Source organism: Nomascus leucogenys, chromosome 5 (assembly GCF_006542625.1).
Source record: "Nomascus leucogenys isolate Asia chromosome 5, Asia_NLE_v1, whole genome shotgun sequence".
Lineage (NCBI taxonomy): Eukaryota > Metazoa > Chordata > Mammalia > Primates > Hylobatidae > Nomascus > Nomascus leucogenys.
The window spans coordinates 55,604,429-55,618,751 of record NC_044385.1 but is presented as its reverse complement, the minus strand read 5'-3'; the positions used below and the strand labels follow the sequence as shown (position 1 = coordinate 55,618,751).

At 46.2% G+C, this 14,323-nt stretch overlaps 1 protein-coding gene across 4 annotated transcripts in view; it reads left to right on the top strand.

The window, feature by feature from the left end:
* The window catches only part of CNTN2 (contactin 2), a 34,817-nt gene extending 30,263 nt beyond the window's left edge, over positions 1-4,554 (top strand). For all 4 annotated transcript variants that reach the window (XR_004030125.1, XM_030813132.1, XM_030813133.1 and 1 more), the window contains one exon: positions 230-4,554. Coding sequence is in view for 3 of the 4 variants with exons in the window: in XM_030813132.1 (XP_030668992.1) it covers positions 230-339 (110 nt within the window). In the remaining variant the exon portion in view is untranslated. The remainder of the gene's footprint in view (positions 1-229) is intronic.
* The last annotated feature ends 9,769 nt before the right edge of the window (positions 4,555-14,323 follow it).

The following is a 14,323-nucleotide window of genomic DNA, read 5'->3' as shown; positions in this document are numbered from 1 at the left end:
CCCCAGAACATCCCCGAGGGCCAGGGAAGGGAGCAGGGTGCAGGGGGAGGCGGAGGACCAACCAGCAATAGCAAAAGGCCTACAAAACACCGTAGGAGTCGGACTGAGAAGACCACCCAGCCGTCCGCTCCCAGGCCTGCTGCTGGCCCTGTGAGTCTCCTTAGTCTTGCCACAAGGGTGGGGCTAGGGTAGTCCCAGGCCCAGCTGACTCAGCTTGTGCTGGTTTCAGGCACAAGCATGATGGTGGAGAACATGGCAGTCCGCCCAGCACCACACCCTGGCACCATCGTTTCCCACTCCGTGGCGATGCTGATCCTCATAGGCTCCCTGGAGCTCTGATCCTGGAACCCCTCCCTCTGCGCCGCAGCTGGATGCCACCTCCAATGGACACAGCCAGCCGGCCCCTTCCTGCTGCCAAGGTGGCCTGACACTGTGCCAGAGAGTGGCTGGTTTTAAATACCTACTTTAAACAGTGCCCTTTTTGTAGGAGGTAGGATATTTTATATTCTGCCGCAGGATAGAACCCACGCAAGGATTTTCTTTAAATCGAGAGGCACCAGGCAGTAACTTCCATGATGACACTGACGCCTATACCTGAGCTCTAGGCTGCCTGGAGGGAAGGAACAGGCCTGTGGGAAGAAGGGGGTTTTAAAAACATGTCTTCAACTCAGCAGAGATGGCACTCTGGGACCCTATACAGACTCAGCCACTTGAGAGCAGTCCTAGGCCCGGCAGGAACACCAGACATGAACAGGCTGAAGAACTGGGGCGAAGTGCACACCTCACCATCCTTCAGTCTAAGGAAGAAGGGCAAGCCCTGGGACCAAGAACTCTCCTACCTTCTCCCTTCAGCAGCAGCAAGGACCCTGACGCTGTCCCTGATGACTCCCTAGGGGCTCCTGCCTGCCCAAGCAGCTGAGAACCAGCACCCCGATGCCTGAGGCTGGGAGCCTGAGCCCCTTCAGCTCTGAGGGGGATGATACTCCAGGCTGCTTGGGGTGGGAGCCAAAAACAGTTGAGAGGCCAGGGCCCTTGGTGGAAAGGGGCACCAGCCTTGGTCTGAGATAGTCACAACCTAGGTGACGATGCCCTCTCAGCCAACACTGCCAACCTGACCCTGTCATCCCCAGATTGACAGTGCCACTTCAGGTGGCTGGGTGACTAAAGGGCTTGTTTTGGTGGGGTCTCCCACCCCTCCAAGACCCATCCTGCACAGTCCCTCCAGGGTTTGGGCAGGAGATGGCCAATCACGCACCCGCCTCTCCCTCCAGCGCTGCCTGCAGTCAGCTCGGCCTCCCCGACCTGCAGCCCCAGACTCTGCTCTCCCAGCACTGACTCACTCCTGCCTGGGAGGGGAATGCAGCACTCATGCTGTGTGTCCTGGAATTGGGAGGTTTCTGGGAAGGGCAGAGGATAAATGTGGCCCTGCCTGCTCCCAGGTATACCTAGGACCACCTGGCCAGATCCGCTCCCAGACGGCCTTGGACTGCTTGCATTTCCCCAGAGAAAAAGGGGTTAATAAATGGGCCATCCTTTCCTGAGCTCTGGGTATACTACCAGTCACAGAACGTCGGAGTTGGAAGAAGCCTTAGAGCTCAACTTCTTCAAGCCCCTCAACAGATGAGGAAATGGAGGTGGTCCAGAGAGGATCTGAGATTCCCAAGGTCACAGCCCGGAAGAGATGGGGCTGGGTTAAGAACTCGAGTCTCCCACCTTTCTGTTCAAGGCTGTTTGTCTACCCAGAGGAAGGAGGCACTGCTGAATGGCTATGGCCTGGCTAAGAAGGTGGTTAGTCAGTAGGGTATGAAAATTCTACTTCAAGGGGTTCGGATTGGTGATCATGGGGATTGGCATGGCTGGGTTCCAGTCCAAGGTGTGGGCAGAGCTTCTACCGAACTTCAACATGGAGTGCTGACTTGAAGCTCCCTGTCACCCTCCAAAGAGGCCAAAGCAAGAGCAGATTCCCTAGGCAAGAGCAGCAGCACAACCAGGAAACCCCAAAGCCCGTGCTCTGACAGGTGGCTCTTCACAGGGGGCAGCGGGACAGGCATCTTGAAGGGCATATGTCCTCGGAAGCTCTGAGCCTGTTTTCTGTAGTTTACAGTTAGAGCTCTATTTTGTTAATGGTTTTTTAAACTTTTAAGTCCTGCTCTATTTTCCTGGGCAGGTTTATGTTGATGTTTACCCACTACAATTTTTTAGAAATATAAGCTCACATGCCTTTTCCCTGCCACAACCACATCCCCACTGCACCCTACCCACCCACCCCCAGCCCAGGTCAGCTTTCCTAGAGCTGGCTCATCAAAGCCTCCTCACCTCTTCCCAACCCTTACAAGCAAGGGTGCTAGGGGCTCAGCTATATGACCATTCTCCCTGACAGGGAGTCTAAACTTGGCCTAGCATCCCTCCTGGCCCCCCTCTGGCCACGACTTGGCCTGTGCCTGGTTCTCCATCAGAAAGGGGATGCTGAACAAAACCTCCTTCCAAGTTTTATCCAATTCCTTCCTCATTGCCTCGGGCTGTGTCAGGGGAAGCAGGGGACAGGTGTCCAGTTGCTGGGCTGAGGGAGGAGCTGGTTTGGCATAGGACCTAACCAGTGAAGCTGGAGGCTACAGCCCCTAAACTTGCTTGAGGCCAACGATACTTACAAGTACCTTAATGCTAATGAGGTCCACTAAAAAGGGGAGGAAGGCAGACCTCCTGGGAGACCCACGAAGGGTTTTTAACCAGGGAAAACTGAGCCCCAGGAAAACCTGGGCAGACAGAATTTGAGGGATAGAACGACAATAAAATAAATGTTCCTGCAGCCTGAGATTTCAGGTAGAGTACTGACTAAGGTTTAATAAGACAATAGGTGACCTGAGGACATGCAAGCTTGTAAAATGCAACAGCCTTCTGCTAGAGTGACTTGTACATGAGCTTGCTTGCAGAAGACTAGATCAGATGCTTCTCAGGATCCCCTCCTGCCCAGGGATTCTCTGATTTTCGTGTTCTCTGCCCAGATGGGCTGGAGGAGTTGAGAGTGTGCTTATTTTCACTGTGATGATGAGACCACGGTTCTGGGTTATCTCCTCTCACACATCAAGCCCCAGAGGAGACGGCAAGAGGAACAGCCACAAACAAGTACTTTACCCCACAGCTTAGTGGCCAGTAAACACCTTGGGGACTAGGGACAGGAACCACCTGTAGGCACCTCTTAGGGCCCAGGGAGAAAAGTGTCCTCTCTTCTGCATACATTTGGGCTCCCCTTACAGAGCCCTTTGCCCTGGCTCCGTGGTCCTTGTTGCTCTAACAATCCAGATGTACACCCAGCCTCAGGGGGAAGGCAGCTCTCTCCTGATGGAGTCTCAGGGCCCAGCAAGGTCAGGTTATCTGCTTTCATTCAGGGCAGCACATGATACAAATGGTGCCAGGGAGTGGCAAGGCCATGGGGTAGGTGGGGGGTGTCTTTTTCTTTTCATAAAGTAACAACAGACGAAACAGGTTAAACATCAGAAAAAAACCTCTGGAATGACATTCCTCATTCCAGGAGGCCCTGGAATAAGGAAGAGCTTCTTTCTGAGGGACCTTTGAGGAATTTTGACAGCTGTTGACATGGGGTCTAGGATAGGTGAAGCTGTGACTGGAGGGGCAGGAGATGGTCCAAGTGTCCATCCAGAGATGAGACTCTTAGAATCAAAGTGTTCAGCCCAGGATGTCTTGGAGATCCCACCTGCTGTGGCCCCGCACCTTACGGGAAGCCATTAAGGGGGCTCATCTGGGAATTCTGGTTACAGCCCAGTGCTTATCCCAGCATATGCTGACTCTTTAGGGCAGCCCCAAGGGCCAGCCAGCCTGTACTCTGGGCAAGAGCCCAAAATGGCTAGGAATGTTTGACTCCCTTAATCTCTTCCCCAGCTACAGAGGAATCTTTTCTCTGCCTGGTCTCAGAATGGCACTGCCAACTGGCTCACTGGTCAGAGACACAGGTCAAACCTGTGGCCACTGGCATGACAGTGGTGCTCTGTCTCCCTGGGTGAGGCCTACCCTAGGCTTCCTCCTGGATGTGATGGGGATTGCCAGAGAGTCTCTTAGCATAAAAGGGATTAGAAGGGCATTTTTCTATGTGCCTCCAAAAAGCTCTATGGAAACAGGCACCTGGTAGCTGCGGGACACCCGTGGACTTGTGTATATGGTCATAGGCTTTGGGCAGACAGGACGTAAAGGAAAATGAGAGAAACAAAATGGGTCAGATAGCTTTGGCCAGAGCCCCAGGCAGCCTTTGGGGCCCATGACACTTAGTGCCCTTAGATGGGATACATCTTGCCTCGGCCCCAAGACTCCTCTAACTTACCTGTCCCATCCAGGGCCTGCACAGCTTAGAGAGACTCACAGCTTGGCAAATGCTAGGGCTTCATCGGACCACTGACTTGACTCAGTGTTTGTTAAAACGGAACCACTCCCACTGGCCTACTATTTCTCTCCTGTACTTCTTGTAATGATAGTTATTTATTGACTCTGGTAGCAGGCAGTTCTTAAATAAAGATGGTTTCTCAACCTGTTGGGGCAGCTGGCACGAGCTGTGGGTGTTTTTATCATCAGGCTAAAGCATACTTCCTTGTCCTGTTCTTCACTCCAGAGGCTTTTATCCAAGAATTTCTTTACCCCTCACACAGCGAAATGTAAGGAAGTTACAACATACAATCTATATTGCTTCATCCAGTCCCAGGAGGAGGGAAAAATCAGGCCAAGATCGGCCGGGCACGGTGGCTCAAGCCTGTAATCCCAGCACTTTGGGAGGCCGAGGCGGGCGGATCACGAGGGCAGGAGATCGAAACCAACCTGGCTAACACGGTGAAACCCCGTCTCTACTAAAAATACAAAAAATTAGCCGGGCGTGTTGGCGGGTGCCTGTAGTCCCAGCTACTTGGGAGGCTGAGGCAGGAGAATGGCGTAAACCTGGGAGGTGGAGCTTGCAGTGAGCCAAGATCGTGCCACTGCACTCCAGCCTGGGGAACAGAGAAAGACTCCGTCTCAAAAAAAAGAAAAAAAAAAAAAAATAGGCCAAGATCTTAAGGCAGGTCCAAGCAGAGCACACGCAGACATTTGGCTAGAATCAGTTGGCTTTACCTAATACAGTGGCAGTAACAATGCTTATGTGATGGTACTGCTTCAAGGTGGCCTGATTTTTAAGACATCTCTGAGATGTTGACTCAATGGTCCCAAAGGAAAGTCTCCCTGCAGAGATATTAATGATACCCAACTGGTGAGAACGAGGCTGCTGCCTCTACTCTTGGCTCACAGCAGCCACAAGAGTTTGAATTACTAGTCACTTTCCAGCCACACTTTCTCACACATTCGATAACCATTTATCAAACTTTTTTTTTTTTTTTTTTTGAGACGGAGTTTCACTCTTGTCGCCCAGGCTGGAGTGCAATGGCATAATCTCAGCTCGCTGCAACCTCTACCTCCTGGGTTCAAGCGATTCTCCTGCTTCAGCCTCCTGAGTAGCTGGGATTATAGGCACATGCCACCACGCCTGGCTAATTTTTCTGTTTTTTAGTAGAGACAGGGTTTCACCATGTTGGCCAAGCTGGTCTCGAACTCCTGACCTCAGGTGATCCACCCACTTCGGCCTCCCAAAGTGCTGGGATTACAGGCATGAGCCACCGTGCCCAGCCTATCAAACTTTTATTACAGATGAAGATGTGTGTGGAGATACACTTGCACGGCTCTGTGTTTTGAGTCTTTCAGTGCAAAGCAGGTAGGGCTCCATGCTGACTATGCCCCCAGCTTTTTTCAGGGAAGAGGGAGATGGTGAATGGAGGCCTCAATACTCATTAGCTGTGTGCCTGGAAGCCCAGGTTGACAACAAGCCTCCGGAAGGGGCCTGTACAGACACCAGTATATCACAAAAGGGTCATCTCTTCCACTTTGCCCCCAAAGGGGATGTGGGAACACCAGCCACTCTAAAACCCAAATATTAGTCCAGTCAGCATCCCCTTGACCCTGCAAAGGTAGATTACCTGCACAGAATTCAACAGGTTTTGCTTTACTAACATAACTGAGCATCTTTTGTTCTCTTCTCTGCTCAATCCCTTTACATCCTTGGAGTCAAAACTCAAGAGCCCAATGCACAGAGGGTTATAATGCCAGAGCTGTGCAATAGTCCATCCCATGCTTGACTACTGGCTGCAACAGAAGACTGGAAAAGTTACTCAGTCTCTCCATCTGGAAAATGGGACATAGTACCCATCAGTCTTCCTCCCTTCTCAGCAATGTCATGTTGAGTTCATTAGATATAAAGTAGGATATTTTATGGTCTTCTAGTGTCAAGACTGCTTGCTTAAAGTACAGCAAGCTATCTCCTGAATGTCTCAGCAAGTTGTCCCGTACTGAATGCTTCATCAATAATATTCCTGAACTCATGTCCAGTACTTCAGTTTACCTCACAGGATCTCACTGGATCCTCACAATCACTCATTTCAAAGATGATGTCACGTAGCTTGCCCCATTACACCATCAATAGCAGAACAAGGACCAGAACCCAGGTCTTCTGAAATCTATCCCCTCTGAAGTAGACAGAATGGGGGTGAGGGTGTGTGTAAAATGTAAAGATCTTTTTTAAAATAAGAGCAATAGTAAAATGACTCCCTATGCCTGGGCCTCAGTCAGTGGTTCTTAACCTTAGCCATATATCGGAACCACCTAACAACTTTAAACGACAAAGATGCTCTGAACTCATGACATACATCTAGGACGCTGAGACAGCCTAGGAGCAATGACTCCCCAATAGCAATAAGCACACCCAAAATGCAAACCTTGGTTTCTCAATGCTACTCCCCACACTAAGAGGAAACAGGGTTCCTTGGGGAAAGACCACATTCAGATTTGGGGCAAGGAGAGTCCAAATGTGAATCTGAGATACCGTGTTGTACTAGAAGCAAGAAAATGCTCAATGTCAAATAAAACCACAGCAAAACGGCAAAAGAGCTTGCCTGGGGGGACTCCTACTGGCCAAAATTAGGGACAATTTGAACGTCAAGAAAATGATCATCTGTACACCAAACCCCCATGACATTCAATTTACCTGTGCAATAATCCTGCATGTTCCCCTAAACCTAAAAAGTTAAAAAAAGATAAAATGATACTGGATTATAGATAGTTCACTGAATAAGAAGAATCTATTAAGACCTCAAAAATAAAAAGAGGGTAAAAAGGGTAAGCTCTTCTTTACAGAGAAATGCAGGCTAATATAGGTAAAATGAACATAAAGAATTGCCAGTTTGCAGTCCCCAACATGTAATGTTGAACAAGGCAAAAACAATGAATGCCAAAATATGTGAAGAGTTTTTGGAGAGCCATATAATCATAAAGTATTACCCCACAGACTACGAATTACAAAGGGGAAAATACACACACACACACACACACACACACACACACACACACACACAAAACACACATCTGTGGTGAGATCTGGCCATCCACCACCTTAACCAAATGATCAAGCTTATTATCAATAGTGGGTCAACCTTGGCTGGGCGCGGTGGCTCACGCTTGTAATCCCAACACTTTGAGAGGCCGAGGTGGATGGATCACCTGAGGTCAGGAGTTCGAGACCAGCCTGGCCAACATGGTGAAACCCTATCTATAGGCGTGATGGCACATGCCTACAGTCCCAGCTACTCAGGAGGCTGAGGCATCACAATCACTTGAACCCGGGAGGCAGAGGTTACAGTGAGCCGAGATTGTACCACTGCACTCTAGTCTGGGTGATACAGTAAGACTCCGTCTCCAAAAACAAAAACAAAAACAAAAACATGAGCCTTGTAATGTGGTGCAGTTAAGTACATATCTACATAGGGCTCTTGTCAAAAATGTTTAAGATTCATTCCTCATGAATCTAATCATGAGGAAATGGCACATACAAATTATGGAACCTTATCTAAGACAATTGGAGTAAATTATTCAACAAAACCAAAGTCATGAAAGACAAAAGAATGCAGGAGATCTGTTGTAAAATAAGACACTTAAGAGAAATATAGGAAAGGGAGCCAAGGTGGCCGAATAGGAACAGCTCCAGTCTACAGCTCCCAGTGTGAGCGGAGCGGCACAGAAGACAGGTGATTTCTGCATTTCCGTTTGAGGTACCGGGTTCATCTCACTAGGGAGCGCCAAACAGTGGGTGCAGGACAGTCGGTGCAAAGCACTGTGCGCGAGCCGAAGCAGGGCGAGGCATTGCCTCACTCGGGAAGGGCAAGGGGTTAGGGAGTTCCCTTTCCTAGTCAAAGAAAGGGGTAACAGACGGCACCTGGAAAATCGGGTCAGTCCCACCCTAATACCGCGCTTTTCCAATGGGCTTGGAAAACGGCACACCAGATTGTGTCCCGCACCTGGCTCGGAGGGTCCTATGCCCAGAGAATCTCGCTGACTGCTAGCACAGCAGTCTGAGATCAAACTGCAAGGCGGCAGCGAGGCTCGGGGAGGGGCGCCCGCCATTGCCCAGGCTTGCTTAGGTAAACAAAGCAGCCAGGAAGCTCGAACTGGGTGGAGCCCACCACAGCTCAAGGAGGCCTGCCTGCCTCTGTAGGTTCCACCTCTGGGGGCAGGGCACAGACAAACAAAAATTCAGCAGGAACCTCTGCAGACTTAAATGTCCCTGTCTCACAGCTTTGAAGAGAGTAGTGGTTCTCCCAGCACACAGCTGGAGATCTGAGAACGGACAGACTGCCTCCTAAAGTGGGTCCCTGACCCCACGCAGCCTAACTGGGAGGCACCCCCCAGTAGGGACAGACTGACACCTCACTCGGCCAGGTACTCCTCTGAGACAAAACTTCCAGAGGAACTATCAGACAGCTGAATTTGTGGTCTCACGAAAATCCACTGTTCTGCAGCCACTGCTGGTGACACTCAGCCAAACAGGGTCTGGAGTGGACCTCTAGCAAACTCCAACAGACCTGCAGCTGAGGGTCCTGTCTGGTAGAAGGAAAACTAACAAACAGAAAGGACATCCACACCAAAAACCCATCTGTACATCACCATCATCAAAGACCAAAAGTAGATAAAACCACAAAGATGGGGAAAAAACAGAGCAGAAAAACTGGAAACTCTAAAAAGCAGAGCACCTCTCCTCCTCCAAAGGAACGCAGTTCCTCACCAGCAACGGAACAAAGCTGGATGGAGAATGACTTTGACGAGTTGAGAGAAGAAGGCTTCAGACGATCAAACTACTCCGAGCTATGGGAGGAAATTCAAAACAATAGCAAAGAAGTTAAAAACTTTGAAAAAAAATTAGATGAATGGATAACTAGAATAACCAATGGAGAGAAGGGCTTAAAGGAGCTGATGGAGCTGAAAGCCAAGTTTCGAGAACTACGCGAAGATTGCAGAAGCCTCAGAAGTCAATGCGATCAACTGGAAGAAAGGGTATCAGTGATGGAAGATGAAATGAATGAAATGAAGCGAGAAGGGAAGTTTAGAGAAAAAAGAATAAAAAGAAACAAACAAAGCCTCCAGGAAATTTGGGACTATGTGAAAAGACAAAATCTACGTCTGATTGGTGTACCTGAAAATGACGGGGAGAATGGAACCAAGTTGGAAAACACTCTGCAAGATATTATCCAGGAGAACTTCCCCAATCTAGCAAGGCAGGCCAACATTCAGATTCAGGAAATACAGAGAACGCCACAAAGATACTCCTCGAGAAGAGCAACTCCAAGACACATAATTGTCAGATTCACCAAAGTTGAAATGAAGGAAAAAATGTTAAGGGTGGCCAGAGAGAAAGGTCGGGTTACCCAAAAAGGGAAGCCCATCAGACTAACAGCTGATCTCTCAGCAGAAACTCTACAAGCCAGAAGAGAGTGGGGGCTGATATTCAACATTCTTAAAGAAAAGAATTTTCAACCCAGAATTTCATATCCAGCCAAACAAAGCTTCATAAGTGAAGGAGAAATAAAATACTTTACAGACAAGCAAATGCTGAGTGATTTTGTCACCACCAGGCCTGCCCTAAAAGAGCTCCTGAAGGAAGCACTAAACATGGAAAGGAACAACCGGTACCAGCCACTGCAAAAACGTGCCAAATTGTAAAGACCATCAAGGCTAGGAAGAAACTGCATCAACTAACGAGCAAAATAACCAACTAACATCATAATGACAGGATCAAATTCACACATAACAATATAAACTTTAAATGTAAATAGGCTAAATGCTCCAATTAAAAGACACAGACTGGCAAACTGGATAAGGAGTCAAGACCCATCAGTGTGCTGTATTCAGGAAACCCATCTCACGTGCAGAGACATACATAGACTCAAAATAAACGGATGGAGGAAGATCTATCAAGCAAATGGAAAACAAAAAAAGGCAGGGGTTGCAATCCTAGTCTCTGATAAAATAGACTTTAAACCAACAAAGATCAAAAGAGACAAAGAAGGCCATTACATAATGGTAAAGGGATCAATTCAACAAGAAGAGCTAACTATCCTAAATATATATGCACCCAACACAGGAGCACCCAGATTCGTAAAGCAAGTCCTGAGTGACCTACAAAGGGACTTAAACTCCCACACAATAATAATGGGAGATTTTAACACCCCACTGTCAACATTAGACACATCAACGAGACAGAAAGTTAACAAGGATATCCAGGAATTGAACTCAGCTCTGCACAAAGTGGACCTAATAGACATCTACAGAACTCTCCACCCCAAAGCAACAGAATATACATTTTTTTCAGCACCACACCACACCTATTCCAAAATTGACCACATAGTTGGAAGTAAAGCTCTCCTCAGCAAATGTAAAAGAACAGAAATTATAACAAACTGTCTCTCAGACCACAGTGCAATCAAACTAGAACTCAGGATTAAGAAACTCACTCAAAACCACTCAACTACATGGAAACTGAACAACCTGCTCCTGAATGACTACTGGGTACATAATGAAATGAAGGCAGAAATAAAGATGTTCTTTGAAACCAACGAGAACAAAGACACAACATACCAGAATCTCTGGGACACATTCAAAGCAGTGTGTAGAGGGAAATTTATAGCACTAAATGCCCACAAGATAAAGCAGGAAAGATCCAAAATTGACACCCTAACATCACAATTAAAAGAACTAGAAAAGCAAGAGCAAACACATTCAAAAGCTAGCAGAAGGCTAGAAATAACTAAAATCCAAGCAGAACTGAAGGAAACAGAGACACAAAAAACCCTTCAAAACATTAATGAATCCAGGAGCTGGTTTTCTGAAAAGATCAACAAAATTGATAGACCGCTAGCAAGACTAATAAAGAAGAAAAGACAGAAGAATCAAATAGATGCAATAAAAAATGAAAAAGGGGTTATCACCACCGATCCCACAGAAATACAATCTACCATCAGAGAATACTACAAACACCTCTACGCAAATAAACTAGAAAATCTAGAAGAAATGGATAAATTCCTCGACAAATACACCCTCCCAAGACTAAACCAGGAAGTTGTTGAATCTCTGAATAGACCAATAACAGGCTCTGAAATTGTGGCAATAATCAATAGCTTACCAACCAAAAAGAGTCCAGGACCTGATGGATTCACAGCCAAATTCTACCAGAGGTACAAGGAGGAACTGGTACCATTCCTTCTGAAACTATTCCAATTGATAGAAAAAGAGGGAATCCTCCCTAACACATTTTATGAGGCCAGCATCGTCCTGATACCAAAGCCTGGCAGAGACATAACCAAAAAAGAGAATTTCAGACCAATATCCTTGATGAACATTGATGCAAAAATCCTCAATAAAATACTGGCAAACCGAATCCAGCAGCACATCAAAAAGCTTATACACCATGATCAAGTGGGCTTCATCCCTGGGATGCAAGGCTGGTTCAACATATGCACATCAATAAATGTAATCCAGCATATAAACAGAACCAAAGACAAAAACCACATGATTATCTCAATAGATGCAGAAAAGGCCTTTGACAAAATTCAACAACGCTGCATGCTAAAAACTCTCAATAAATTAGTATTGATGGGACGTATCTCAAAATAATAAGAGCTATCTATGACAAACCCACAGCCAATATCACACTGAATGGGCAAAAACTGGAAGCATTCCCTTTGAAAACTGGCACAAGACAGGGATGCCCTCTCTCACCACTCCTATTCAACATAGTGCTGGAAGTTCTGGCCAGGGCAATCAGGCAGGAGAAGGAAATAAAGGGTATTCAATTAGGAAAAGAGGAAGTCAAATTGTCCCTGTTTGCAGATGACATGATTGTGTATCTAGAAAACCCCGTCGTCTCAGCCCAAAATCTCCTTAAGCTGATTAGCAACTTCAGCAAAGTCTCAGAATACAAAATCAATGTACAAAAATCACAAGCATTCTTGTACACCAATCACAGACAAAGAGAGAGCCAAATCATGAGTGAACTCCCATTCACAATTACTTCAAAGAGAATAAAATACCTAGGAATCCAACTTACAAGGGATGTGAAGGACCTCTTCAAGGAGAACTACAAACCACTGCTCAATGAAATAAACGAGGATACAAACAAATGGAAGAACATTCCATGCTCATGGGTTGGAAGAATCAATATCGTGAAAATGGCCATACTGCCCAAGGTAATTTATAGATTCAATGCCATCCCCATCAAGCTACCAATGACTTTCTTCACAGAATTGGAAAAAACTACTTTAAAGTTCATACGGAACCAAAAAAGAGCCCGCATCGCCAAGTCAATCCTAAGCCAAAAGAACAAAGCTGGAGGCATCACGCTACCTGACTTCAAACTATACTACAAGGCTACAGTAACCAAAACAGCATGGTACTGGTACCACAACAGAGACATAGATCAATGGAACAGAACAGAGCCCTCAGAAATAATGCCGCATATCTACAACTATCTGATCTTTGACAAACCTGACAAAAACAAGAAATGGGGAAAGGATTCCCTATTTAATAAATGGTGCTGGGAAAACTGGCTAGCCATATGTAGAAAGCTGAAATTGGATCCCTTCCTTACACCTTATACAAAAATTAATTCAAGATGGATTAAAGACTTAAATGTTAGACCTAAAACCATAAAAACCCTAGAAGAAATCCTAGGCAATACCATTCAGGACATAGGCGTGGGCAAGGACTTCATGTCTAAAACACCAAAAGCAATGGCAACAAAAGCCAAAATCGACAAATGGGATCTAATTAAACTAAAGAGCTTCTGCACAGCAAAAGAAACTACCATCAGAGTGAACAGGCAACTACAGAATGGTAGAAATTTTTTGCAACCTACTCATCTGACAAAGGGCTAATATCCAGAATCTACAATGAACTCAAACAAATTTACAAGAAAAAAACAACCCCATCAAAAAGTGGGCGAAGGACATGAATAGACACTTCTCAAAAGAAGACATTTATGCAGCCAAAAAACACATGAAAAAATGCTCATCATCACTGGCCATCAGAGAAATGCAAATCAAAACCACAATGAGATACCATCTCACACCAGTTAGAATAGCCATCATTAAAAAGTCAGGAAACAACAGGTGCTGGAGAGGATGTGGAGAAATAGGAACACTTTTACACTGTTGGTGGGACTGTAAACTAGTTCAACCATTGTGGAAGTCAGTGTGGCGATTCCTCAGGGATCTAGAACTAGAAATACCATTTGACCCCAGCCATCCCATTACTGGGTATATACCCAAAGGACTATAAATCATGCTGCCATAAAGACACACGCACACGTATGTTTATTGCGGCACTATTCACAATAGCAAAGAGTTGGAACCAACCCAAATGTCCAACAACGATAGACTGTGTTAAAAAAATGTGGCACATATATACCATGGAATGCTATGCAGCTAAAAAATGATGAGTTCATGTCCTTTGTAGGGACATGGATGAAACTGGAAAACATCATTCTCAGTAAACTATCGCAAGGACAAAAAACCAAACACCGCATGTTCTCACTCATAGGTGGGAATTGAACAATGAGAACTGATGGACACAGGAAGGGGAACATCACACTCCAGGGACTGTTGTGGGTTTGGGGGGAGGTGGGAGGGACAGCATTAGGAGATATACCTAATGCTAAATGACAAGTTAATGGGTGCAGCAAACCAACATGGCACATGGATACATATGTAACAAACCTGCACATTGTGCACATGTACCCTAAAACCTAAAGTATAATAATTAAAAAAAGGATATATATAAAAAAAAGAGAAATATAACACATGAACCTTTATTTGATCCTGGATCAAAAATGAAATTAAAAAGCTGTTAAGATTTTGGATATTGAGAAGTGAATACAGGCTGAGTATCCCTTATCCAAAATGTTTGGGACCAGACA